The sequence below is a fragment of the Metopolophium dirhodum genome, chromosome 7 (assembly GCF_019925205.1).
Source record: "Metopolophium dirhodum isolate CAU chromosome 7, ASM1992520v1, whole genome shotgun sequence".
Taxonomy (NCBI): Eukaryota; Metazoa; Arthropoda; class Insecta; order Hemiptera; family Aphididae; genus Metopolophium; species Metopolophium dirhodum.
This window is the reverse complement of record NC_083566.1, coordinates 10,677,683-10,704,303: the sequence shown is the minus strand read 5'-3', so window position 1 is coordinate 10,704,303 and position 26,621 is coordinate 10,677,683. Positions and strand designations below refer to the sequence as shown.

At 30.4% G+C, this 26,621-nt stretch overlaps 3 protein-coding genes across 5 annotated transcripts; 2 read left to right on the top strand and 1 right to left on the bottom strand.

Moving 5' to 3' along the window:
• Positions 1–623: 623 nt before the first annotated feature.
• Positions 624–8,308, top strand: LOC132949539 (derlin-2). 3 transcript variants are annotated; one of them, XM_061020481.1, is made up of 6 exons: positions 649–1,101; positions 1,207–1,272; positions 1,349–1,516; positions 3,851–3,973; positions 7,304–7,467; positions 7,621–7,957. In XM_061020481.1, the coding sequence occupies exons 1-6, from the start codon at positions 1,009–1,011 to the stop codon at positions 7,625–7,627; spliced, it is 621 nt and encodes a 206-aa protein (XP_060876464.1). In that variant the 5' UTR covers positions 649–1,008; the 3' UTR covers positions 7,628–7,957. The 3 variants fall into 3 exon arrangements, with proteins under 3 accessions (XP_060876465.1, XP_060876464.1, XP_060876463.1); XM_061020480.1 differs by lacking the exon at positions 7,621–7,957 and adding an exon at positions 8,003–8,308 and having other exon boundaries at positions 727–1,101; XM_061020482.1 differs by lacking the exons at positions 3,851–3,973; positions 7,621–7,957 and adding an exon at positions 8,003–8,308 and having other exon boundaries at positions 624–1,101.
• Positions 8,003–15,652, bottom strand: LOC132949538 (palmitoyltransferase ZDHHC8). The gene is made up of 9 exons (XM_061020479.1): positions 15,208–15,652; positions 14,997–15,115; positions 14,760–14,917; positions 14,527–14,699; positions 13,262–13,456; positions 13,020–13,191; positions 12,301–12,491; positions 12,075–12,224; positions 8,003–9,578 (listed from the first exon to the last, which is right to left on the bottom strand). The coding sequence occupies exons 1-9, from the start codon at positions 15,297–15,299 to the stop codon at positions 9,017–9,019; spliced, it is 1,812 nt and encodes a 603-aa protein (XP_060876462.1). The 5' UTR covers positions 15,300–15,652; the 3' UTR covers positions 8,003–9,016.
• A 3,232-nt stretch (positions 15,653–18,884) lies between these two features.
• Positions 18,885–22,072, top strand: LOC132949405 (uncharacterized). The gene is made up of 4 exons (XM_061020279.1): positions 18,885–19,258; positions 20,750–20,869; positions 20,954–21,132; positions 21,201–22,072. Exons 1-4 carry the CDS (start codon positions 19,198–19,200, stop codon positions 21,288–21,290), a joined length of 450 nt encoding a protein of 149 aa, XP_060876262.1. The 5' UTR covers positions 18,885–19,197; the 3' UTR covers positions 21,291–22,072.
• Positions 22,073–26,621: the final 4,549 nt, after the last annotated feature.

Below are 26,621 nucleotides of genomic sequence, written 5' to 3'. Positions count from 1 at the left end.
TGATTCATTAAGATGTGTATAATTTGAATTTAACGATAAATCATAGTTTATTACTATACTCTGTTCCAAATTATATGACTCCCTCAGCATGGGTTAGTTTGTGGAGAGACGATCTACTCCGATGCAAACCGAAAGTAATCTTATTTGTTATGGAGTGTAATAGTGGCTCTGTGTATTCTATGTATATAGAATGTATATATATATATATATATTGTGTATTATTATATGTATTCTTATTAATCGGGGTTGGGCAGTATCAAATATAAAATAACAATGACTATACTACACCTATATTTTAACTATTTATTAGTGCTTTATCACTCCGGGAGAACTAGTAGGTACCCATAAAAGTTGTGGAAACAATGAATAACTAAAAAAAAAAAAAATCATTAAGTCTATTTTATACAAATATTTGAAAATGGTAAAAAATTCAAAATTTGTCACGATTAGATTCCCTTGGAGAAATTAGTGATTGATACTTTTTCTTCCATATTCGGGGTAAGTTGTAGTCTATCTTTCTTACTCAACGATCAAACTGGTTTTCTCTCTCAATGCGCAGTCCATTTCTTAATAGGTCTATGAGGCTATGGTATGATCCGCAACTGTAATAATGTGGTAATACTTGCCACCGGATCTATTGCATTTTGTAGGCTCGACGTCAATACCACGGTTGTCAATAAACATTTTTTTATCAGCAACCAAAACACGTTATCATGACAATAATAATATAATATTTTAATATAGGTACGTACGTAGGTAGTATGTAAACACGATTTTTTTAAGTAAAAATATGTGTGTATGTGGTTGATTTGCATTCGTTTTGCCAGAGAATATCACGTTAGTATCGTGAAAATTATTCTTGAGGAGCATTCTACTGTCGTCTTGATATCGTTTTAATGCTGCTAACGATACTGCGCTTACCAATCTCGCCGACGCACTGGACCACTGTTTTCGTTTTGTGTATAAATTGAACGAACTCACGGGAATACGATTTTTCTTCGGTCTGCCATGGCGTACCATACGCTCAGACATGAATACATGCAAATGCCACCGGTCACCAGAGCGTACACGACAGCCTGTGTAATCACCACCCTTGCTGTTGTAAGTTTAGTGTTGTGTTCAGTCTTAATCTTCGACCGGTAACAATATGATATTGAACGCATTTGAAAACCCTAACTTTATGCGTATCTATGATTTAATTTATAGCAGTTGGATGTTGTCTCCCCGTTTCAGTTGTACTTCAATCCATTGCTGATACTAAAACAATTTCAAGTACGTCAAGTGCATTGTATCAATGAGTATTATCAAATATAGCTAACATTTAATATTCAAATTTTATTTATTCTAGGTATGGAGATTGATCACAACTTTTCTATTTTTCGGAAATATTGGTTTCAATTTTCTATTCAACATGATATTCACATATCGTTATTGTCGTATGCTCGAGGAAGGATCATTTCGTTCACGAACAGCTGATTTTGTTATGATGTTTTTGTTTGGTGCCACATTAATGATTGTATCCTTTTCAATAGTTTTTATATTATATAAGTCTTGGGTAGAATATTTAAAAATTTAAATGTTCAGTACTAGATGACAATGCTTACTATTATAATATTTCAGAATACCTATATATATGGATTAAACGAACATAATTGAAAGTTTGATATCAAATAATATAGTTTAAATGGTACTCATGTAGTATGCTACCTATCGTAAAATCAGTGGCGCACACTGAAAAATAAATAGTGGTAGCATAATGAATCAATTACCTCTATATTGCCTAATAGTCTAATGACTATAGCCTATAATTATTTAATAGTTTATTTTTATAGGTAGTAGAATTTAATTTTATGATGTAAATATTTTGGGGCCAGGGGATCCACCCACCCACTTAACAAAAAAATCAGGGGTAGCAGCTGCTACCCTTGAACCCTCCAGTGTGTGCTAACTGAGTAAAATTCTACATACCAAAAAGCTGTACGCGTGCAGTATGCTACCTACAGGAAAATATGATATACCTACTCTTTTGTGTTATATTTTTATTTACTTACTTTATTTACTTTACTGGGTAAGCATCTGTGGCTTGAGTTATTAAGATAAACAACATATTATAATGGTCCTTGGTCATACAATACTATAATAGCTAAATATCAATAATTATACTGGTTACTATCTGGTAAATTACAGGTAAATATCCACCAAGCCCCGTGATAACTTACTTTTAGATATTAAATTATTTTATTTTGTGTTGTGTCCCTCCGTCTTGCTGTGTTAAGCAACAGATAATAAGATAAAACGCTAACCAATAATTTAAACACAACAAGACAATTGTCAATATATTTGAAGTTTTCTGGGATAAATTAAACATAGCATAACAATATATAACATATTAAAATACCTAACAATGTTGATCATCAATAGGCATAAAGTACATTTTAGTTAAATAAATTGTTATTTATTAGTATGTAAAAATGTTAAACACCTGTAAACTTTTTCGGTAGGTAGGTAGGTAGCATACTACACCAACAAAGTAGAGGTAGGTAACACATTATACTACACGAGTACCATTTAAATTAGATAATAACAGATACATCATTAATTTTTTTACATTATTGAATTATTTTTATTAGCTAACCCTGCTGCTACGCCTTCATTCAAAATTTAATTTTTAAGGGAACTAATAATTTTCTTGTTTTTCTGTTCATTTTTTTTAAATATTTATCATTTAATTTAATTCTGTTTATTGAAATGCCTTTTGGATACATAATATTATTTTTATTTTCCATCTTGAGTATAAATATATGTAAATCATATAAATCATATGGTTTTCCAGCCCGAGAGCAGGCCACATACAGTTAAGCATGTGGAAGGTATGGATTTTCCAACCTTATTCTACACACTTGTAATCAAAATGTAAAACCAGGCAAGTCATAATGAAAACTGCAAACATTAGAATTTGAATGTCATTTCTGTCTGAAATAAATCTTTTCTTTAAATTTTCCTTTTAAAATGGTTTAGTTCATTTTTTTAGTTCTGTACAATATTTGGAAAAAACATTTTGAGTCAATTCGACTATGGTTGTTATAATTTTATATACATTTATACAGCAATGCATTGATTGAATTCATCAATTGCCATTTTCCTCTTTCAATATCCAACAATTGTTTTGCAACGTTCCACAGATGATTTGCATGTTAAAGTTGTACACTTGTACACATATTGGTTTTCAATTTTCTGTATATGGTGTAATTTTCTACATTTGGTGGTAATTAAATGTTCGGATTTTTATTTGTTACACACTTTCGATGTACTATTTCTACTTGTCAGATCGAAGATTTCAATAGTTTTAATCCTTCTCCGTAAAGCATAGACTATTTTGCAAAAATCCCATGTTTATAACAGTCCAGTAGTTTTTTAGTTTATAGCGAACAAAGAAAAAAAATATTAATTTTTATTTATTAGATAAAAAATAAATGTTTCATGACGCAAAAACTTCAATAAAAACTTTAGAAATAAACATTTTTAGTTTTTTTATTCATTACAAATAATTATTCATCATATAGAATATATTTAATCAACAAATCACAATTCATGAAAGTTTAAAAGTTGATGAATAAAATTGTTGTTTGTGTTTCTCAAATATTTTAAGATAGAACCAAAATATTCTACTAATATCTTGCGATAATCATTTAACATTTTTTTCTTATAATTTAAATGTTATTAAAGCCAAATTCATTCAAGTCTATGAAATTAATAATAAATCTAACTCTAACCAAATAAGATAAACATTGTATAGTTATAGTTTTAATTGGTTTTTAATTTGACTTAACTAATATTATTTTACTATTAGATTTGGGCATTTTTTATCAACCTATTATTTTTAGGACAAGCACTAACAATAATGTTAGTATATATTTGGTCACGAAGAAACCCTTACATTAGAATGAACTTTTTTGGTGTATTAAACTTTCAGGTAATCTTTTAATTTTTTTTTTTTATTATTATTGAGCTTAAGTTAGGGGACTACAGCCATTTGCTGTTTTTGTTGTTTGTAGTGAGGGGAACAGTTGGTTGAAACACGTGTGTTTTGTAGGTTTCGCAGAATTTCAATTGGGCACCCGTAGGTTTCTGCCATGTCCGGTTCAGGGATGGCGGCCTCACTCTCTAGACAGTTGCCTGCCTAGAGAGAGGAGCCGCGCGTGGTCGAGATTCTAACTGGAATGGCACGCGTCTGAACCGACGCCGTAGTTTGCTTGGGCACTCCATCCCCCATACTTTAATCATTTATTCTAGTACAAGCATAGACGTTTGATAATCATTAAGACGGTTTAACACTACAATGTGAGATTAAGTTACTTTACAATTTGCACATATAGATACCAAATACCATTGATTTTATAGTATATTATAAAATCAATGCAATTACCAATTAACATAGACAAGTTAACAGGTATAGGTAACCGAAAACCGCAATCAAATATTTCTATTTGCTATTGTGCTACAATGTAGTTATGTTATTTAAAAATACAAAAATATAATATTTTGTATTTACCTCCATAACATGTACTATGACACCATTATGTCATCAATAAATATTATTTTCTGTGGAGGTTATAATAGATATTAACGTAGAGTATCAGTTTTCAACTTTTATTAAACGTGTATTCTAAAATTATAAGATAACTAAAAAAATATGGTGTTATCCGAATTCACCCCACATGTCCGAAGTCATCCCTTTTTACGGTAGTCATTAGTACAAGAATCTTTGATTCGGACATTTTTAAGGGGGCCCCCCCTGCGGACAAAGTCTGCGCAAGCCTATGTGTACAAGATGATACTTAGTAATAACGTGTAGTAAAATTACCCAAAGTAAATATTCCTTATTTTATTTCTATGGGTCGAGATGTTAGCTCAACATAATATTTTAAACTTTTCTACTTTACCCTAGTTCCCTAATTTTTTTTGTTCTTCTTATGTATTTTTCAACACTGAAAAAGGTGGTGCAGATCATTAGTTTCAATGTTATAGCCATTTAAGGTTTTTCATTTATATGGTTTTGGTTAAATATCCGAGATTTACTTATTCTTTGCACCGTGTCAGGTCACTTGCTCTGACAATTTAAAACAAAACCATTCCTCGATTTGAAAAACCACCTCAATTATGTCACAGGGTATAAATAAATGCACTTGGTGGTGCACCTAGAGACCCAGCAGGGTCACTCACGCAGTCAATTTAAAAACTCTTGGTTTGATGTGAAAAACCACTTCAAGACCCACACAATGTAAATAAAATATTAATGAGTAATAATTAATACAATTTTGTGTCATGTTATAACGGTAAAAAAGTGTGTAAAAGTTACCCTGTACCACGGTCCACGAGTTATCCACATGTCACATTAACCATTGTGCAACAATATGATATTTGAAAACAAGCAAATTTCGGCAATTTTACCTAAACCGTAAGAATGTCTAACTTCAGATGGCTATAACATCGAAACAAATTATCTGTGCTAATTTTTGTTTGCACCACCTTTTTAAATTTTGAAAAACACATAAGAAGAAATAAAAATCTAAAATGTAGGTTGCACGGTAATGTATAAATGTACCTAATATTCAAATAATGAAACAAAACTAAATTTTAAATTAATTTTAAAAATATTTGATTTTTTAATAAGTAGGTTTAGATTGAGTAATTCACATTGTTTACATTAAGAAAAACAAAAAAAAATATTTGTATTGCATATTTACAACTTAAATATAACCTCCAAATTAATATTTATTTATTATAATAAACTTTTTAAGATAAAAAGTCTTGTATAAAGTATACCTAGGTTGGTATTTAATATTTTGTATAATATTATTCTAACATTTTTATTAGTCAATTCCAGGTTTTCATAATTAACACCATTTAATTAACTTTGAAGTTTAGTTAATTTGTTATTACTTACCGAGGTTCTTGATTTTATAGAATAATACAGCAAATATTGTTTATAATGTTGTTCAAGAGACCAGGGACATATGTCATATTACTGCATTTAAACAAAGTTATTTCTATACATTATATATTAAATCACAAAATGCGAAATTAAATTAGTAATTACGCATATTATTAAAACATTAAAGTGTATTTTCATAAGATCATTATTTATTACCAGGGCTCGTAAGTTCATGCATCTGCATGTTTTTTTTTTTGCTACACAGGAAAACATGCTAACTGAGATACAAATCCGTTTTTCACATAGCAATAGTAATAATAATATGAAGTTAGATTGTGCATGTTTTTGGGTGTAAAGGCATATTAAAGGTCGATTTTTTACAGTCGTTAGTGCATATTATTTCATAAAAATATTTATTAGACAAATATTTGGAAAGTCTCTTATTTACTTTCCCGTTTACAAAATGATAGTGTTTTGATTAATTTTTATTCTCGTGTGAGTGTGTGACTACCTAGTGTCCTAGTATACCTCATATTGCATTCCAAATGTTTTAATTGTAGGTGTTGGATAAGGGTATATACAAATTAGATAAAAATGACTACCTAATAAAAATTTATGAAGATGACAAAGTTAATTGAACTTCACAAGAAATAATTCTATTTTTTATTTTATTAATTTTGAGTGTTTTTTAAAAAAATTAAAAGGAATAAAATACTTTTAAAATTTATCAATTTATTCTTATTATTTTAAAATTTGCTCATGATTTTTTTCCGTTATTATTATTATTATTAGATATTTTGAATGCATAATTTAAAAATGTTAGGGCATACAAATGCATATTTTCAAACTTTTTAGTGCATTTTTTGACAATATATAGTGCATTAATGCATGCTTATTTATGCATTTTTTAGTGCATGAAGTTACAAGCACTGTTTATTACATACTAAAATATATTAAATAATAACTGTTACTTTTGTTTCTAACATATAGGTATTTTGTAGAAGTAAAAATTGTGTTGTATTTTTGCTTCATCAAAGTTTGTTTTTTTATCTAATTTATATTATTAATGAGTAATGACCATATAATATTGACAATGATTGTTTAATATTTGTCCTTATTATGAAATTTATTTTTGTCATAAACCGTGGACAATATAATATGGCCCGTGCCATGGTTATTATACATAACTATTTGTCTGAAATTTAAATTTGCCAAAAATAAACTAAATTTCATCTGTATGGCATTTTAACCGTTTCTACTGTATGTAGAAAGTAGAAACAACTAAACAACTTCTTTTGGACTATTTTAATTATTTAATTTATGAAATTTAATTAAATTTAACATTGGCGTATATTTTGATTTAAACAGGCTCCATACCTGCCATGGGTGTTACTTGGTTTTTCAATTCTGTTGGGGAACACACCATGGGTGGATTTGATGGGAATTGCTGTTGGCCATTGTTATTACTATCTAGAAGACGTGCTTCCTCAACACAGAGCCAACCTTAAGATACTTAAGACACCACTTTTCTTGTAAGTTTTTCAATTTTATAATATATTTTTTTAAAATTATGTATGGACAACCATAACTTGTCATGCACTTATTTTGTAGAATTATTATGTGGATATAAATATTTAATGTCTCAATTGCATTTTAAAAATATCTAACTTAATTACACAATCAAGATTTTAGGTAAACTATATTCAGAATAAAATTGAACCACTCGGCCGACTAAAACAAGTTTTTCCGGACATCCCTATCACAATTTGGACAACGGTGAGAGCGTTAACACTGGCGCCTGACGACCGCCGGCGATTACTGTCTGCCAAATACAGAACGTATAGCCATTGCATGGGGGATCAGTCTGTATGCGCGAAAGCAGTTCAATCTTATTCTGAATAGAGTATAGTCGTTTAATGAATGTTAGTTATCCAACATTTGAAATGTGAATACTGGGAAACCAATTATATTTAAATCCAATCAGTAGAATAACTGTTCTACATGTCCATCGAAATTGTATTATACATTTGGATTTAGAAATGCTATTTATTTACTTTTTCTTATTAGAAAACACCTTCTTGATCCAGCGCCAGAAGAGGATCATGTGCCACCGCCAGAGTTTCGCCCGGGAGGATTTAATTGGGGCGGAAATGCACCTGAAATTCCACCTGAAGGTCGTCAAAATGAATGAGTCAGTGTGTATATCCTATATTGTTGTGTTGAACTGTTAATTGAAAACTGTAAATAATAATTTATAACATTAATAAAAATTGAACGGTTAATTATTAACCTATTATTTTATAGGTAATTCATAAACATATTTATTTATTTATTTATTCAAAAACCAAATTATAAGTAAAATGTCTATAATCATTTTAATTGTTTTTTTTTTTTTTAAATACAAATTTTGAGAAATCAATTAAGTATAAACAAAAGTCACAACATTAGTAAAAACTATAAAAACAGTACAGGGTGCTTATAGAAATATGTATGCCAACAAATTAAGAGAAAAAAATGCCATGCTTATTAATCATAATATCTGGTAATAGTTAACAAAATATCCATATACTTAAACTATAGACATATAATTTATTATTAAATTATGTCATCAAGTTATTGTTTTTTTTATTTGTAAACAAAATGTTTATATTTTATAAATGTTATTATTTACATACAATAAATTATGGTACAAACATATTTCTTTAAATATATAAGTTGTATATCAAGTGTTAAAGGTATTATACAATGTAATATTTCAAAAATTATGACTAGATTTTATAATTAATTGTTCTACCATTAAAATTAACATATAAATAATTGGTAATGACAATAAAGTTAAAGTTGAAATGGCTAAACTTCAAATAAACATAATTATTCACTATTTTTAACACAATATTCTACAACACCCTGTAACACACAACTTTGTAAGTAATATATTTGCTTTTGATGGGCCTTAAAAAAAATATATATATTATATTTACAACAGTTAATTTCAATCTATTCAGAGAATGCACTTGACAATAATTTAACGTAACATAAAAAGATTCTGGAAAGTTAAAAAGAAAGCTATCAACAACACATTTAAACAGATATTTCATAGTTTTTGTCATAAGCACTTTTACGATCAGGACTTCCATTATCAGTACTGTTTCCTCTATTAATTGACATCTCCATTGCATCATGGTCCAACGCCCTGGCAAAGGACATAGGTCTCCTTGTCTGTACTGGAGGAGGTTTTTTCTTGCCTACAGGTGACGGTTGAGGTGGATAAACAGGAACACCCCCGCGAACAGGATAATATGTTTTTGTTGTTGGACTAGTTGGATTAGATCTATAATCATTATGTGCTGCACAATAGTTGAATGTAGGCGCCTGTCGGGGGACATAGTAAGAACCAGTTGCCCCAGGGGTGTCTTTCCATGTATAAACACCTCTTTGCGGTGATCCGGCTAATTCTTGAATATTGTCAACTGTATTATTTATACGTGGATAAGAAGGTGGACGTTCATGCTCACGTAAAATGTCACCTTCAGACAAAAAACGCCGTTGTGGACTACGTTCTTGATATTCATAATGTTTAGCAGCAGAACTAACTCCTATAAAATCAGGTCGTTTCACTTGAGTCGGAGTTCCAGGGTTAGATCTAATATACAGCAAGGAAAATAAAAATTAGTGAAATAGAAATTCTTTTAAACAAAACTAAATCTTTAAGCAGACAAAATGAGCAGTAAGTATTTCATTGCAAGTATTATTAAATATCTAATGCTGACAGCTGTCTTTATATCTTTATTAACATTGATGTGAGTTATCAACAAACTATCCAACTATACTCCGGCCCACGAGAGATCAGTACCGTCACGCGCATGCAGAATGACCGGCAGTAACGGTGCGGAGCCCGATTTCCACCACTATGTGCCGCAATTGTCGCGCGCTACGACCTGTATACAGAGTTGGTTGAGTGGGAGATGCGCAAAATCGGACACGCTTTGGTCAAATCTCTCGTGGGCCGGAGTATATAACCAAACTATGATATGAAGTACAAAACAAATTTAAAAAAGCGTTTAAATGGATGTTGCTCTGCTGTACAGTAGGTTACAAGTGGGTCAATGTATAATGGATTGTATTAAACTTGAATTCAATGATATAATATCATTGTATAAGAAAAACAATTCTGAGCGGAGACTGTTTGTCAGTCTGAATGTTTTACATTGTTATTATTTATTATAGCGTGTAAGTTGAATTAATATTGAAATATATATATTTTTTTATTTGTTTCTATAGTGATGCGTTAGAAATTAAAATCCCATTTTTAGGTGGTTTTTCCCGTTGCATTAAATAACTATTGAGAAAATCAAAAAATGACCTCCCTAAAGTACCATCTTGATCCAATTTTCTAAAAGATTAGGTACTTGTATTGAAATCGAAGCACTCCTTCTGGTAGAAATTTTCTATACAGGATAAAAAAAATAAAAATAAACAATATTGTAAAACCACTAGCTTCGTCGCTCCGCTCAGAATCTAATATAGTTATGTTATAACTTATAACTTGGGTGCTACTATAATATGCTAATATGCGGACTACCAACATACTTCTGCTCACGTATGCAATCTACCTTGTAAGACGTAGATCGCATAAAACCTATATTGTAATACGCCATGTTTATATATTCATAATTATAATATATGTTTATTAGCTCAAATTTGAAAAATATAATGTATTAATAATAATATGTCTACATAAAATAAATAAAAAACCTCAATATAAAAAATAATAAAAAATGTACGAATAAAAATCTTCTAATTGCATAATGCACATGATATACAAAATGGACATAAATATAAACGTAGTAGGTACAACACAATCGATGACCAATTCGTAACTAACAAACTTATTGAATTTGTTATAATGTCGCACAGTAATTGTAGGTAGGTTACTAGGTTAAGTACAGTGGCGTGGCGAACTCCATGAACTTATGAGGCACAATAATTTATATTAGTAATTATAAATACTTATGTATTTACTTAAATGGTAATTGAGAATAATTGGCTTAGTCTTAGTGTATACTTAATAAATTATTTACTATACGTGAAATGGCCCTAGTCTCCAGGACACCTACCACCCTTTAAGCTGAAGCACGTGCCTCAAATAAAGTCCTTCGTCATGCCACTGGTTAGGTATATCAACAATTTTGTCTTTTAATAACAATAAACATAGTTGAAAATACAAGATATGACATATATCAGAGCATTTTATCTGACCAAATTTATTATATCTTTTAGTGGATGTAGGTGTTTATAATGCAGCTTATAAATAATTATTTTTTTTCTGGTATGATATGTGGTCTACATTTATGATGGTAGACCGCATCCATTTGTAGTCCGTATATGAGACAAGCACCATAACTTTTACAAAAATATTTCCTAAAGGTTTGAGGTTTTTAAGATTAAAAAAGATCTCTCTGGTAGATACTGGCATCACAAATACAAATCACGATACTAATTGAAAATGTTGATAACTGAAGCTTCGAAATTGTTTTACAAAATCCTTCGTATCTTATGATAAAATTTGTTTTTCTTAATCATTTAAAAACACAACATTTAACATGTATGAGACACGAGTCAAGGGTGGTGGGGGCTTGAACCCACCCCTAACCCCCCGTAAATACGCTACTGGTTCCACGTAAATATATAAAATATACTTAGTAATATCATAGGCTGACTGACTGTTTTCGCTCAGAATCATTTTTCTTATACAATAAAATATTATATCATTGAATTCAAATTTAACACCATCCATTACAGTGACCCACTTGTAACCTATTGTACAGCAGAGCGACATCAATTTACAGACTTTTTTGGTTTTAAGATCATACAAATTTGATTTTGACAATTTGTCACTGGCTACTATTTATACAAATTGAAGTAAAATTTAAATATATTTTTTGTTAATTTTTAAAAGATTTTTAAGTGCCTTCTGAGAAATTGTATTAATTGGAAGTCTAGTTGTTGCTCTCAGGTTTTCTCAATTACTTTTTTTTACTATTTAATACTATTATGTATGTCACAAGTACTAGATATTGTTAAGGATGGACAAAAATTATTTTCTAGATTATTAAGTAAACTCAAATATGGTACTTGCCGCCTTAATGGACTAGACAGTGCCAACGCCGTGGGTACCCCGATAGCTTTCATTCTTTGCTGCATTGTTGGACTTTGCATAATGATGTTGGATTGACGATTTGAATCTATCATGGTTTCTCTTGACAAACTGTTGCCCATTTCATTCATTCTTTTTCAAATGATAATTAACATTAATAAATATAAAAACATTAAAATATAACTGTTTACTCTTTAAAATCATGTACCTAGGTCGAGATGGGTGAGGAGCTGTCCGTGTCACATAAGACATCCTAGCACTATCAGTTGTATCATACGAGGGTAAATAGAAATTGTTTTTTGAGCCTTGTCGCTGTAATGGCGGTGTTGGTTCACAGTCTTGTGACTGTGAAGCAGTTAATTCAATATCTAGCTCTAAACAGTCTCTTCCTGGTGACATCTAGAAAATAATATAAATTTTAAATAGACAAATAAAGAAAAATCAAGGCAAGAAGCAAGTTGTTAATTCAATAAAAAATCACATTTTACTAAATGTAATAGGTAAAAACAATTATTGGTAATCCATAGAAGTAAAATCTAACCAGTTAAATAAGTAGTAGTCTAAAAACCAATACTAATTAAAGCTACTAATTACCAATAGTAATTAATTAAATTTTAACTTTTAAACAATCATAAAATAGTTAATGTGATATACATTTCATAATACTATATTTAACATGCTTCCAAGTAGGTCTTAAATTAAACCCAATACTAAGTTATAACATGGATTGGAAGCTATAAACTAAAAAAAATTTACTGGGTATCAATTTATATTGCAAGTATAAAAAGTGTGTACCATAATAACAATTTCACCATCCATGCACTAGTTGTTGAACATTCAATTTCAAACAAACATACATTTGAATTAAAATCCCTCATATCTAGTTTAAGTGAAATTTAAGAACTAACCAATAACATTAAGTATTACCTTATTATAATTATTTGAAGAATGATGTAAGCCATTGCTATTATCCAAATAAGTTTTAGCAACAGGTGGACCACAGTTATCTTCTTTTGTTAATAATGGCGGAGGTACATTAAAACTGTTCTGAATTTGTTTTTTATGTTTTTGATACTTGGAAGTTTTCACTTTCAACAAACTAAAATACAAAATTATTATTATTATTATGGTAAAGTATATGTATATAATATATGTGATAAAAAATTTACCTAGGAAACTGAGGTCCAAATAAAATAATTATACAGTTTAGACGACAGCCATGTGAAAATGGATTGTAACCCCCTTTGAACTTTCCGGTGACTTGTTCATTAGTTGTTCGACCACGAGCAACTAATACAGCATGAAATCCAGTCAAACCAAATATTGGTATGAACAAAATAATTACTAAGCCACACAATGTTAATCTGATAAATTATTTATATAAAGGAAAATTATTATAATTTTATTAAAAATTGAAAAATGGAATTGCAATAGGTTAGGCGATATTTTTAATATTCTACTACATTAACTTGTATATTTATTGTTATTAAATAATTTTAAAATGTGAAAAAAGTACTAATTAGCATTACATTTATAAATGGTTAAATATCAATATTTGCTTTTCTTAAAAAATAATTTAAACTAAAACTGAAATAAATCGGGCAATACATACAGCAAGGTAATTCTTTTAGCATGAATTTCTCATTATTTCAAAAAGTATTACATTTTTTACATTGCTTTAAGTCATTACAAAGCAACTTGTCTTAAAAAAATTATATTATCTAATATTTTAATCTTTGTAATTTTCTTTAGCTTTTTACTTAAAATCAACATATAATTTCAATTTTATCTTTGGAAGCAGAATATTTTTCTAAGTATTTTGATACATAAAAATCAAATATGCAACGAGTAGTTTATGAGTTAAAAGTATTTAAAGTATAGATGAGCGAAGTGATGGACAACATTTTGCGGGGTAACTCCAAATAGTTATAAACTACTTGTCTTAAATTTGATGTTTATGTATCGAAAGCTCAAAAAAATATTCGGCTTTCAAAGTTTAAATTAAAACAGTGTGTTGTCATTCAAAAACTTAAAAACCATAATATTAAAACTTTTTGAAAAAATCTCCCAAATAATCAGGTATAAATAATATTATCCCATAACATTTAAACATATAATCAGTTTTTATTTAAATAAATGAAGTAGGTATACAGTATACTCAGTGACGTAGTCCTAAAAAAGTTTATGGGTACACGCCTTAATCATTGTAAAAAATTGTAAAACTTGGAGGGGGGCTATGTCTAACCTGCGTACCACCATTTTTTTTTAAGGGTACACAATATAAAATTAGAAGGTGTACACTACACCACTGAGTATACTATTTGTATAAATATAGAATAATATTATTGTATTCTAGGCAGTCTCATTTTAAAATTTACTAGATAATCCATTTTCGTATTACTTATTAAATCAAATAATGTTATATAAAGGATACGATACTAAAGTATCAATGTCTCCGATTTTGTCTTTATGGTATAAAATATACCAACAACAAACACCAAATATAGACGCCATGTGTATACTTAGTGATATAAGAAAAAAGAAGAAATAGCGATAGTTTCGGCGACCAATACAATTATTTACCCATGGGCAATGATGATCAAACGTCTAAAAAAAGTGTTATATTTACAATGTGGTAATAGTAAAAAAGACATGTTTAAATATTACTTCTATACAACAGTTGCAAACACTACAGTGAGAACATCTTGGTGGCCTGTAAAATCTGCACGTGGAACACCATTTCATTCTCACTTGTATTGTGTTCACTTCTGTAGACTTATACAAAGGCGACTGGAAGTCATCACCGGTGTCTTCGTCTTCTGGTGCTGAAATCAATTTACATATTATATATTTACAAAAACAAAACATGATAATATACATATAACAGAAATATAGTTAAATTACCTTTCGGTATTACACCTGGATCCATGAACGTTGCCAACGTGAAGTTTGCTATAACAAAAAACGTCACTATGCCATGAACGAGCGGAACCCATGGATAAAATTGAGCAAAAAATCGACATCTGTATAAAACAAAAATGAGAGATGGAGAGCATCACATGTTAATAGAATTTACAAAAGGATTTACCCGCGTCACTACTAGCTAGGTACTTACGGATAATAAAAAAAAGCCCCAGTCGTCCCTAGTAGCAGTATCCATGCAAACGTCGCCGGCAAATATTTGGTATGCAGTCCGCATTTTGGCATTGTGTGGTTTTCTTCTGGTCACTCGAAAACTACTACTGCACTGCAGAAGTGGATTTCAAGCGTCATTCTTCTTCTGATCGGACGGAGACAGACCCAGTAATAGTATTCGCAAACAGAAATAGTGCTGTGGTAAGTGTGCGCGAAAATTGAGTTCTCTCATGTTGTTGACGGCCGGTTGACGGCGATGGGGCGCGAGTGGAGTACGTTTACGTCGGAACTGCGAGATGTAGCTTGCACGCGCGTAAAATATTCAATCTTTGACGGGCAACCAAAAGTGACCGAAATAAATTCAAAATTTCACTTAAAACATTAAAAATAAAAATAAAATTGGAAATTTACACTTCTGTGATAATGTGGTTTGACGAAGCAGTGTGGTCAGAACGCACGCGACAAAAATCATTGACCTTACGACTTAGAGGTTGGTACTCACAATAATAATAATAATGGAAATGAAATATTAAAATATTTAATTGTTCAAAATGTATCGGTTAAAAATCGAGCTTAATATAAAAATAAATAATTACATTTTGAAGGATACCACCGCGCTGAAGAGCGAAATGTACCTGACCCGTATCAGAAATAGTTACTCCAAAGTAAATTTGTTCAAATTGAATTAATATCCGAAATATACAATTGTTCCATAGATAATAAATAATAATTCTATATTACCTATCTATGATTTGTTCCTAGAAAATAATATAATATAATATGTTACGACGCTAATTTTATTCCAACAAATATTGGTTCCAACGACTAATATGGTCTACAACATATTTATGCCATTCGGCACTCCGTAGTCCTGAGTCCCAAAAACTTGTTCTTAACTTCTAAACCTCATTGTTCCAAACTAGGTATATACTATATAGGTAGTATATTTATTAATTAAAATGTATTTACCTATTTTAGTTTATAAATACCGTACATCTTAATTATTATTAAACGTTTTTGACTATAATGTGGAACATAACATAGGTACTTTATAAAAAAAAATAGATATCTTTGTAAAATCAATAAATTCATCGCTTCGCTTGGAATCTAAAATGTGAATAATTCCTATTATAAGTTACTCTGGTTGAAATAGCAACTGCCACGACAAGCTGCGCAATAGTTTAGTCATAATCCGCTTCTGAAAACGACCAATAACTAAAAAGTGTACTGTTTTAGAAGTGGAATGTTTCGCTTTATTTTAGACTTCTAATTGCCCTTTCTGAACAGTGAGTGTTGCTAACCAATTTATGATGAAGTTTATTATTATAATATTATAATGAAAAATATGACTAATGTCTAATATTTTAATATCATTACCAATATTGTATACCCTGGATGCTATGGCATAAGCTACAGTACTACGTTAAAAATCTTTGTAAACACTGATAAATACCTATATGAGTAAATATTTCAAAAATAAATATTTATAATACTTACCTAATTTTTATATAATATACATCACGCAAACATAAAATGTTGCCCGGCGTATAGTATAGGCAAAATAGGTACATTACTGCAGTGTTCAATATTAATTATTATTCATGTTATATTGTTCGTTAAGAGGACGCTACACGGCCATTAGTTGTCTTCAAGCCCGGATTAAGGGGGGCAAGGGCCAAGGGAGAACAGTCTCGGGGCCCATATTTATCCCCAAAATATATTTTTTAAACGCATCCAATACAGTTTAAAAAAAAAAAATTATATAAGTATGTAGGTAAATTTTTATTAATAATTATAAAATAAAACGGTTCTCAATTGTATATCATGAAAAATTACTATCAATAATGAACTTTTTTTTTTTTTTGAGCATTTTAAATTACCGATTTAAATTTAGCTCTTGGAAATTAGGTATTTCAGTTAAAAGTATTAATGCACATTATACAAACATTTAGAGGACCATAGTTTATAACCTAGCGAACCAAAATTGATCAATTTACTGTCAATATTTTCAGAAAAAAAATTTACCAGAATCCATCAAAAAATATGGTGGTTACCATTTGAAAAAACAAAGTCAATTTTATTATTGGTACAACTGCGTGTTTAAACATTTTGAAAATGTTATAAAAAAATTGCCTGTTAAAAATAGAGGAACACGTTTTTTTTTGTTTTTACAAAATTCCATATCATCGATCCATAATTTTATTGTTAAAAAAAAGCCGCGTACAATGACATAAGATACATCCGGTATATTTTTTGTATAGTAAAAAATTATTCAATAATATAAAGTCGTTAATATGTAGTGATATAATTATTTTGAAGTCAAAGTTGAAAGAGGGCCCATTAAGAGTATGGTGTCCCGGGCCCAATCGATCCTTAATCCGGGCTTGGTTGTCTTCATCTTTCAAGTGTCTAACATGGCAAATTTACGCTCAGGAGAACGCGTTTAGCTCCCTCCCTTGCCCCCCCCCCCACCCCCTCCACAATATGGGCACTCTTGAGAACTACTAACTTTAAATTATATATTTTTTTTATAGTTAAGAGGTCTATGGTTGTAAAATATACATGTATAATGATCGTATTACGTATTATATTATAAGTTATAAAACAATCCTCTAAAAGCACTAACACCGGCATCAAGATTTAAATCCCATACCGCCTTATCATAGCTCTATAGGTACTATAGTCACTGGTTCATAGAAATTGTTCGTCGGGCAACCACGGACCACGGATTAATAATTTATATAGAACCATAAATTAGATCATATACTATATACTAGTATATGATCTAAGAACCATACTATCTTAAATCGTGAATACAACTATTTTTTTTTTATACGACTTCCCAAATCCTAACTCACAATGTGGCCAATCGCCAATGTATCATTATCACACATTTAATGAATAACACGGACTAAGATATAATGGACTGGAAACCATAGACATATTAATAAGTCTATGCTGGAAACACACTACACAGATTATATGAAAATAATATAATATATCTTTTCATATAATCTGTGCTGGAAACGAGCAGCTTATCACGGCCACTAATGTATGTACAAGAGGCAAAGTGCGGGGGGGTTGGTATTTGTTCCTGGAGTTCACATCGCCCTCTGCACGGACTAATTATGTAGCCAAATAAAACCACCGGTAGCGCTGAAAACTTCAAGAACAGTATTTTTATCAGCTAAGTGACACCTTTTCGTGGCCGTCCACCGATCCCCGCCGACCATGTCGTTTCCAGTCCATTATATCCAAGAACCAAGATATCTTAGTCCGTGATTATATCTATGATAGTATGATGAATAACAAGCACGGACCTTAATAGTGATGACTGGAAACGATATAATGGGCGGGTGACGGAGAGCCGGACCGCAATATTGCCTCGGTCCCTCTACTCTTCCCCGCCAATATTTGTACACACCTAATATGCACGCTATCTGCTTGGTAAAATATCAACTATTTGTTTAATATAATTTTAATTCATATTATCATCATTACATTTTCCACCAAGCCACTAGGTAGCGTTAAGACCAGCTGTGTACAACGGAAATCAGCAGAGGCACGACTTCGGACCCGTTAAAAATGTGTTTTTTCCAGTCATCTCTATCTCAGTCCGTGATAACAAGCATGAACCAAGATATTATATCTTAGTTCATGATAACAAGTAACAACAACTTGTAACTTTTTTGGGTGTGAAGGTGAACGACGGTGGCACGTACGACGGAACTCAAATCACGTTTGATATTATTGTCTATTGTAACGATTTACGATAACGAAATTTAAACTAGTAATTACTAATTATTCAGTTTACAATTTACATTTTGTTTTGTTCGTGAAATGTGTCAGATGTCTTACTCTTGTTATTGTCAAGATTAAATTTAATCCATTTCTTTTCTTTTAAATAATATTGTCTTTATTCCGCCGATTGAAAGTTGTGTGTAGTATTGTTTACTACACGATTGAAAATATGATTTTCTTTAATAAATTGTTGTCGGTTATTGCATTAATCACAGTTATTATAAACTCAAGTAAGTGCCTTCTGTAAACATACTATTTAATGTACACAGTTGAATTTATGTTTATAAAAAATATCAGCTAATGGGTGTGTCGATAGGTAGGTGTTTCCAAATTCAGTATGCCCTATGTTCATATACATAAATAGGGAGGGGGGGCTTGGGTGTAGCCCACCTAATATATTTTCTTGTTTATTAAGGGTGAGGGTGTAGTCCCACAACCCCTTCCCTCTGTTAAACATTTTAACTATGGGCTTGAGCCCACTCAATTTAATAGCTCTAGTTACGTCTATGCCTAGGTTGATTTAATTATGGCCTCATGTAAAGTATGATTTCAGGAGTTTTTTTGAAAAATTCATTCCCCTTCGTCCCTTTCATAGTGTAGGTAATCTATTGTATCTCTAGATTGTTAAGTTTCAACATAAATTTAAAATATTTCTTCTTCTCAACCAGTTATGACATAGATATATCCAAAGATTCTCTTTTGCATTTTTGCAATTGCCATTTACTTTTGTTTGCAGCGTCCGACATTTTCATTAAACAATCAAGAAGAACAATATAACAAATTCATGTTGTGAAGGGATGTGTACAGGAAACTGATCAACGATAATTTCCTTAGCAGCGGTGAAAACTAACTGAGCGGCATGTTCCCAAATACACATTTGACATTTATAATCACAACATTTTAGTTCCTACTTTTCCCGTCATATACCATTAGGTATTTACAATTACTTGTTGATATAAAAAATAAACTTCAAAATTAGGAGATAAGATCTGTAATATGTTTTATGGCCTGCCATAAGACATATTAATAATCTGATGTTTTCCCAAAAGGTAGAAATTTATTTTTATATATATAGGCGTTTTTGTTGCCACTAGTCAAAAACATTCTAAATACATTCTGATTGATAATAATAATAATATCTGTGTAGAAATCAATAATAGTAATAAAGTTTAGGACAATCTAGTCTTCTCCCATATTCTAGTAGAGAGTTGGCACTGCATCACTATATTATATCTTGTTCCTGAAATTGACAATCTATTTGTTATTTAATTTATTGTTTCAGTTGGTCCAACAGGATACATTGTGTAAGTATTAGGTGTGGCCAGACTTGCAAATTATATTATAATAAATGACCAGGCGCATTGGTGCAAATAGGGCTAGAGCCATGGGGAACTTGGTCCTCCCCAATTCATAAGTCAGTTCTTAGTAGTTAGTACTAAGCATATATTATTTTATGAAAATATTATAGGATAAAGGGACAGATGGTTTAATGAACTTTTTCCATCACATAATATCTGAACACTTCATATTTGGGACCAATTTATGATGGATCTCATTTAATTACTTAATAAAACAACTAAATAATTCTATACATTCAGTGTGAAACAATTTTTTTTTAAATTACAATTTGAGTGTTTTACATTTTTAAATGTAATAACTTAATAGTGTCATATGCTAAAACTTAGCTGGTTGTACCTAACGTAACCTTCATTGTATTTTAGGTGAGTCCTTGGAATGTTATGTTTGTACAAACCAAGATCAAAACCATGAAAAATGTTTGAACACAATTAAGACATGCGAACCAGAAGAAGATATGTGTTTATCAGAAATTAGTTGGGGATGTAAGAATATTTATAGTTTTTGAACATACAATGTCCATACTGACTTTATATCTTGTTTCATAAATATGTTGATTATTATTTTAGCTCCGCCATATTGGGTTGAGGGAGGGATCAAACAATATTATGTATCAAAGAGATGTGCCACGAGGGCTACATGTGAAGCTGTAAAAACTAAAACAATGCCCTATTGCACATACTTATGGTATCAAGATTGGAAATGTGCTGAATGTTGCTTAGGCGACCGTTGTAATTTCTACATCACTGTAAGGAATTTCATTCCACAGATATATTTATTAAAATACTTGATTACTTATATTTTTTGGTATTCTAGATGGGCAGTAGTGCGGTAAAATCCAATCTGATTATGTTATTGGGATGCATCGCCGTGTTGATTGGTTTCCATGTAACCAAAACCATATAGTTTAATTCAAAATGGTTGTGTTCTGCCTTAAGACAGTTTTTTTATATACTGAATTTTTTTTTTGTAATAATTTAATACTAAAATAGCGTTTAGTACTTTAATTTATCTGTAGGTCACAATAGTTTCTGCTCTATTTTAATTATAAGTATTTATATATACAGTGATGTTTTTGAGGATATACGGCGTTACCCATTTACCATTTTGTGAATTAGCGTATGAAAATAGTATAAATATGCTTGTAGGTATACTTTAAAATTTAAAATAATTAAGCAATCTGTATTATTATTTATTGTCATATGATATTTATTAATTAATAATTATCTATAAGTTGGAACCGTGTAATAAATATTTAGGATTATTTATCTCCATGTGAAAGTATAAGTCTTGGTAGGTTGTTAATCATCATTCACGGCCGTGGTTACTGTAATTATTTTTTTTAATAAGCTGCCACAGGGCAATAAAACTTGCCTAGAGAATTATTAAAAGAGCTTCCTTTTGAAAGGTTGAATCTTCAAGGTTGCATATGCCATATTTGTTTCATTAATTTAAGTTCATAAATGTTATAGATTTTTTACAAAAACACCACTGTATATATACAAATTTTAGCAGTATTATTTTTAACTGTAAGTGAAAAGTTCCGTCCAAATATCAGGTTTTGATACAAACTTGTACTTATTTCCGTCCAAAATATTGTACATGTCTTAACAATTTTTTATAATTATAATTTAGAATACATTTTGTATGATCGTGTTGGTAATTAATATAAAATATTTTAATTTGTATTTTTGAACTTTTTTATACTTTCTTGTATTAATTGTTACGATAATACGAGTTTATATACGTAAGCGTGTGTTTACTTCAATTTCTGGTCGAGCCTGGGCAATTAAAGTGCCCTAATATTAGAACCTAATTTTTTTATTATTATTTTTGTTACATTTATGAAATTAACATATTAATAAAATATTTATATTTAAAATTTGATGTTTCAATGCAGACGTCGGTACATAATATTGTTTTTAAATCTTTAAATTTATAATAATGAAGTTTGTAATACAGCACCACGTGAATTAATAACACTATTGTCTTAAAACAACACTGTTTTGTTTAACAAAACAAAGTCAAATGATTATAAGTTAATTAGTGTTAATAATAACAATATATACTTACCAATAAACGAATAAATTAATTTTTAACCAGACACAAATTTTGCAAAAAAAAAAACATAACATATAACTTATTAAATTGGTTAATTTAAGTGCATTATAAAAAATAAATTTTACACATTTTTGAATAATTAGAAGAACAATTAATACAAATATATTTGTTAAATAATTGTAAATACCGAATACCTAAAAATGATAGAACATCAGTTGTCACTGCTGATAGATAGTACTCACTACTTGACGTAATTTGCAAATACATGTTATTAATAACAAATAATTACATCTATTGGATACATATATCAAGTAACAAGTAACAACTATACATTTAATTTATTGAATTGAGAGTGATGTAAAATCCTACATTCTTAACTAATTACTAAAACTCAATTTAAGTAAAACGTTTTAAACCACACGTTTGAAACTGGTGTCACTCAATTCTTTATAATTGGCAAGTATTTGCAAGTCCACCTTATGGTCAGTTCTATCAACAAATATTTAATGAAAATTTCTGAGGAATTCCCAATAGGATATACAACGCATTGTTTGAGACGGTAAGCTGATGTCACCCTTTCATATCCACTATTATGAAATGTTGGCTTATTTTTCAGGAATTTCCAACCTCGTTTATCTGAGTCCCATCTTTAGTTAGCCCACACCTGAGATCCATATAGCATTAATTGTGATGTGATAACGGGATATTATTTTCTTCCTTTGAGGGAGTTTAAAACTCTAACATTGGGCATTATCTGTCCGAAGTTTCCATTTCATCAACTTGGGGTCCAAGTTCAGATTGAGGAATATTTTATTCTTCTTTGAGTCTCTTAACATCCCTTAGGGCCCGTTTTACAATCTTAGTTCAAACCTTCGTTACAACTAACCCCCTGATTTTACCGGTTGAATTTGGTGGCTTAACTTTAGTTTAACGATTGTAATACCTAGGGTTACCAAATTGTGTCTTTAAGAAAAGACTAGATAATATATAAAGTCATAAAGGTAATATAAAAATCTATTTTCATAGTTAATATTTATTTAATTAACAAGACATTTTATTTTTTGAAATACTTAATACTGAAATACATATTATACATTTGGTAAATAATTAGTTTTTATTTATAATTTTAATTACATAGGTATTTGATTAAGATATATGTATAAGATTTAAGTATTAATATTTATTACTGCTTCGAATTTTGGATAGCAAACTTTTGTCTTTAATACAATAATCATAAAACTGAGTACAGTCGAAATGCTTAAAATTGTATTGTGTCATCCAAGGGCGCCCATCAATCAGAACCTAGGGGGGTGACAATATCATAAAAAAATAACCAAGAACCAACCAAATTGATTTTATTAAATAACAGAAAATAAATATATAACATAGATAAACGATGTACCTGTTAAAAAGAGAATTCTTATTTTATGATGGTGGCCAAGAATACATTCTCGACAGTGTAGTAGTGTACATATGTGAGCAGACTGCCAGTCGTTTAGGACAGATTTTCGTCATTAAATTGGTGAATGATAAGATTTATGAGATAATATTTGATGTAAAGGAAAGGATTGAAAAACGTGATGATATTGATCTAATCTATAAAATAAAAGCTTCCCTTCTATTACCATTATGATGCAAAATAAAGAATTCGTGTTGAGAATATCAGATAAGATTATTCGCGTTGTGAACGTCAAAAGGTTGCAGGGTATGTCATTCGAAATTGTTAGGCCAAAAATGGTGCGAGCTGAGAATATATTAGGTGGTGTAGATGCAAATATGTATATAGCGACTAGATGCATAAGTGCGAGACATGTTGATGAATTTGTTGTGAGTGTTTTACCAGATTTCGCCTTATTATTAACACCAGATCAGGTTGACGCTAAGTATGTAGTGAGACGGCAAAGAAAAGAGGACAGAGAAAAAGGACTTATAACTCCGAACAGGACACCGCAACTTAGCAGACCTTCGATTAAGAGCGTCCCTTCAGGTTCGAGCACACCCGCTCGTGAGAGTAAGGTTAGCTCGTCAGATGATATATTACAAAGAGTGATGGGTATGAAGTTAAGTCCTGGAGGTGAAAAGAGTGGTGATGGTGATGCGCGAGGCGCTATTGTAAAGGAAGAAGAGGGTAGAGTTGATTGGACTAACGTGGTTCAGAATGGTAACGCAAAAGATCAAGATGATGAAGCTTATGGTGACGATTCATCTGAAAGCGAAAGCGACGACGAGGGGGCCGCCGTCGCCGGCAGGACCGAACCGCCATCTGGAGGAGTTTACATGCGACCCTCCTGACGTTCTGTCGTCCCCGACAGATATCGCTTATTATACAATATACTTTTTTTTTTTTAACAATGTAAAGTAAATTAAAAATACAAAATTGACACAAATACAAATTAATACAAAATAACTAACATCATTGAACAATTTAACAATACAATAAGATTATTCGATATTAACAACTCTTACATACCGAATAAAGGAACAACTTTATGGTCTTACCAGGAATAATCCCTCATCCAACCCGGCTTATACCCTACTCGCTTGGAATGCATTTCATCAGTAACCAGTGTCTTTGGCAGTTGCGGATCTGGTGGAAGTGGCTCCCTACCGTCAGGCGGCTCTGTCTCTGGCTCATACCTATGTAATATAATGTCGTGTATTATAATATCATCAGAAAAAAAAGTTTATTATTTAAAATTACAAAAAATTACAATCATTTCACATTTGTCTAGAGGGATGACATGTCACCTCGTTGCACCCCCTAATGGGCGCACTTGGTGTCATCAACAAATGCTTTACAGAATCGGGTAGAAGTCTATTTCTATCATCAGTCCATAGTGCTTTCATATGACTAAATATTCTTTTGACATTGGCATTTTGAGCAGGTATGGCGAAGTAGAACGTGCATATTTTTAAGGCGATTCGATACCGTGATTTTCTGTTTTTGTCTAACACACGCGCGACATAGTATTTTAGACGTGTTTTTTGCCAAACATTCCAATAGATCAATTGAAGTGATAAGAATTCTGAAAACAGATTTGAATTCGTCGTCAAGTCTACTTGAAATCGCCTTTCCCACATTTTTGATATTATCCCCCAAATTCCAGAAAACGTCATATTAAAAAAGAGTATTTAAACATTTTTGTATTTCAATCTTTGGAGAAGCTAAAATCAAAAAATCAAAATTGTGGGAAAGTCGATTTCAAGTAGACTTGACGACGAATTCAAATCTGTTTTCAGAATTCTCATCACTTCATTAGATCAATTGATATGTTTGGCAAAGAATCCGTCAAAAATCCTATGTCACGCGTGTGTTAGACAAAAACAGATAATCACGGTATGGAATCCCCTTCACAGTTTTGAAGATGTTTCATAGCTCTTTATTTAAAATATTTCACCCACTTTTTATCTGATAATAATGATAAGAAGTCTTCATTTTTTTCCATTTGTGGCAAAAACAAATTTAAGTTTTCTATATCAGTCCTTAAAGGTTTGGTGTTTAAAGACATCCATTTTAGACAGTTAAATTGATAGAAATTGGCTGTCCATATTTTCAAATAACACAAACCATGATCATAAACATTTAACATTTATTTTTTTAAATTTGATGCATGTGATTGGTTATAATTATTTTTAAATATCTCTTTTACTTTTAAGGGTAAAAATTCTTGTTGTTTTCGTTCGTGTAAAGCATTTTCTGCTGACAACGATATTCACAATATCTCCGAAATCGAATTATTTTCTTTTCCCATTATCTCAATTTTTGAATGAAATACATACATTAGTAAATGAACAAACCATAAATAACTTTCATTTAAAGGATTTACAAAAAATGATTTAATTGCAATTGGCATTTCGCATTTGATTTTGTGACAAAAAAATTGACTTAAGAGCCGGATATATTTGTAACAATCTTTTAATAGCCGGAAATAATGATAACCATCTTGTTATTGAATGAAATAAAAGTTTTTTGTACTGAACATCGACAAAAATACAAAATTCTTTTAATGATTCTGTACGTACTGTATAAATTGAAAAATAATTATATACTTTTAATATAATTGACGTGTTCATTTTCTGTTTTTATAAGCATTGGGTATTCTTTTATTAATTTATCATAAAAATTACATTTTTGGCGAGAAATTTTTGATGACCACAATTTACAAATAGTAACTT

Excerpts from the sequence above, each read along its gene's own strand:
- LOC132949539 (XM_061020480.1), top strand. The coding sequence starts at position 1,009 with ATGGCGTACCATACGCTCAGACATGAATACATGCAAATGCCACCGGTC. Across the intron at positions 1,102-1,206 it reads TAATCACCACCCTTGCTGTT|CAGTTGGATGTTGTCTCCCC; the intron begins GTAAGTTTAGTG and ends TTTAATTTATAG. Across the intron at positions 1,517-3,850 it reads TTGGTGCCACATTAATGATT|ATTTGGGCATTTTTTATCAA; the intron begins GTATCCTTTTCA and ends TTTTACTATTAG.
- LOC132949538 (XM_061020479.1), bottom strand. The coding sequence starts at position 15,299 with ATGCCAAAATGCGGACTGCATACCAAATATTTGCCGGCGACGTTTGCA. Across the intron at positions 14,700-14,759 it reads TTTGCAACTGTTGTATAGAA|ACGTTTGATCATCATTGCCC; the intron begins GTAATATTTAAA and ends CACTTTTTTTAG. Across the intron at positions 13,457-14,526 it reads GACATTGATACTTTAGTATC|ATTAACATTGTGTGGCTTAG; the intron begins GTATCCTTTATA and ends ATAATTTATCAG.
- LOC132949405 (XM_061020279.1), top strand. The coding sequence starts at position 19,198 with ATGATTTTCTTTAATAAATTGTTGTCGGTTATTGCATTAATCACAGTT. Across the intron at positions 19,259-20,749 it reads CACAGTTATTATAAACTCAA|GTGAGTCCTTGGAATGTTAT; the intron begins GTAAGTGCCTTC and ends ATTGTATTTTAG. Across the intron at positions 20,870-20,953 it reads ATCAGAAATTAGTTGGGGAT|CTCCGCCATATTGGGTTGAG; the intron begins GTAAGAATATTT and ends TTATTATTTTAG.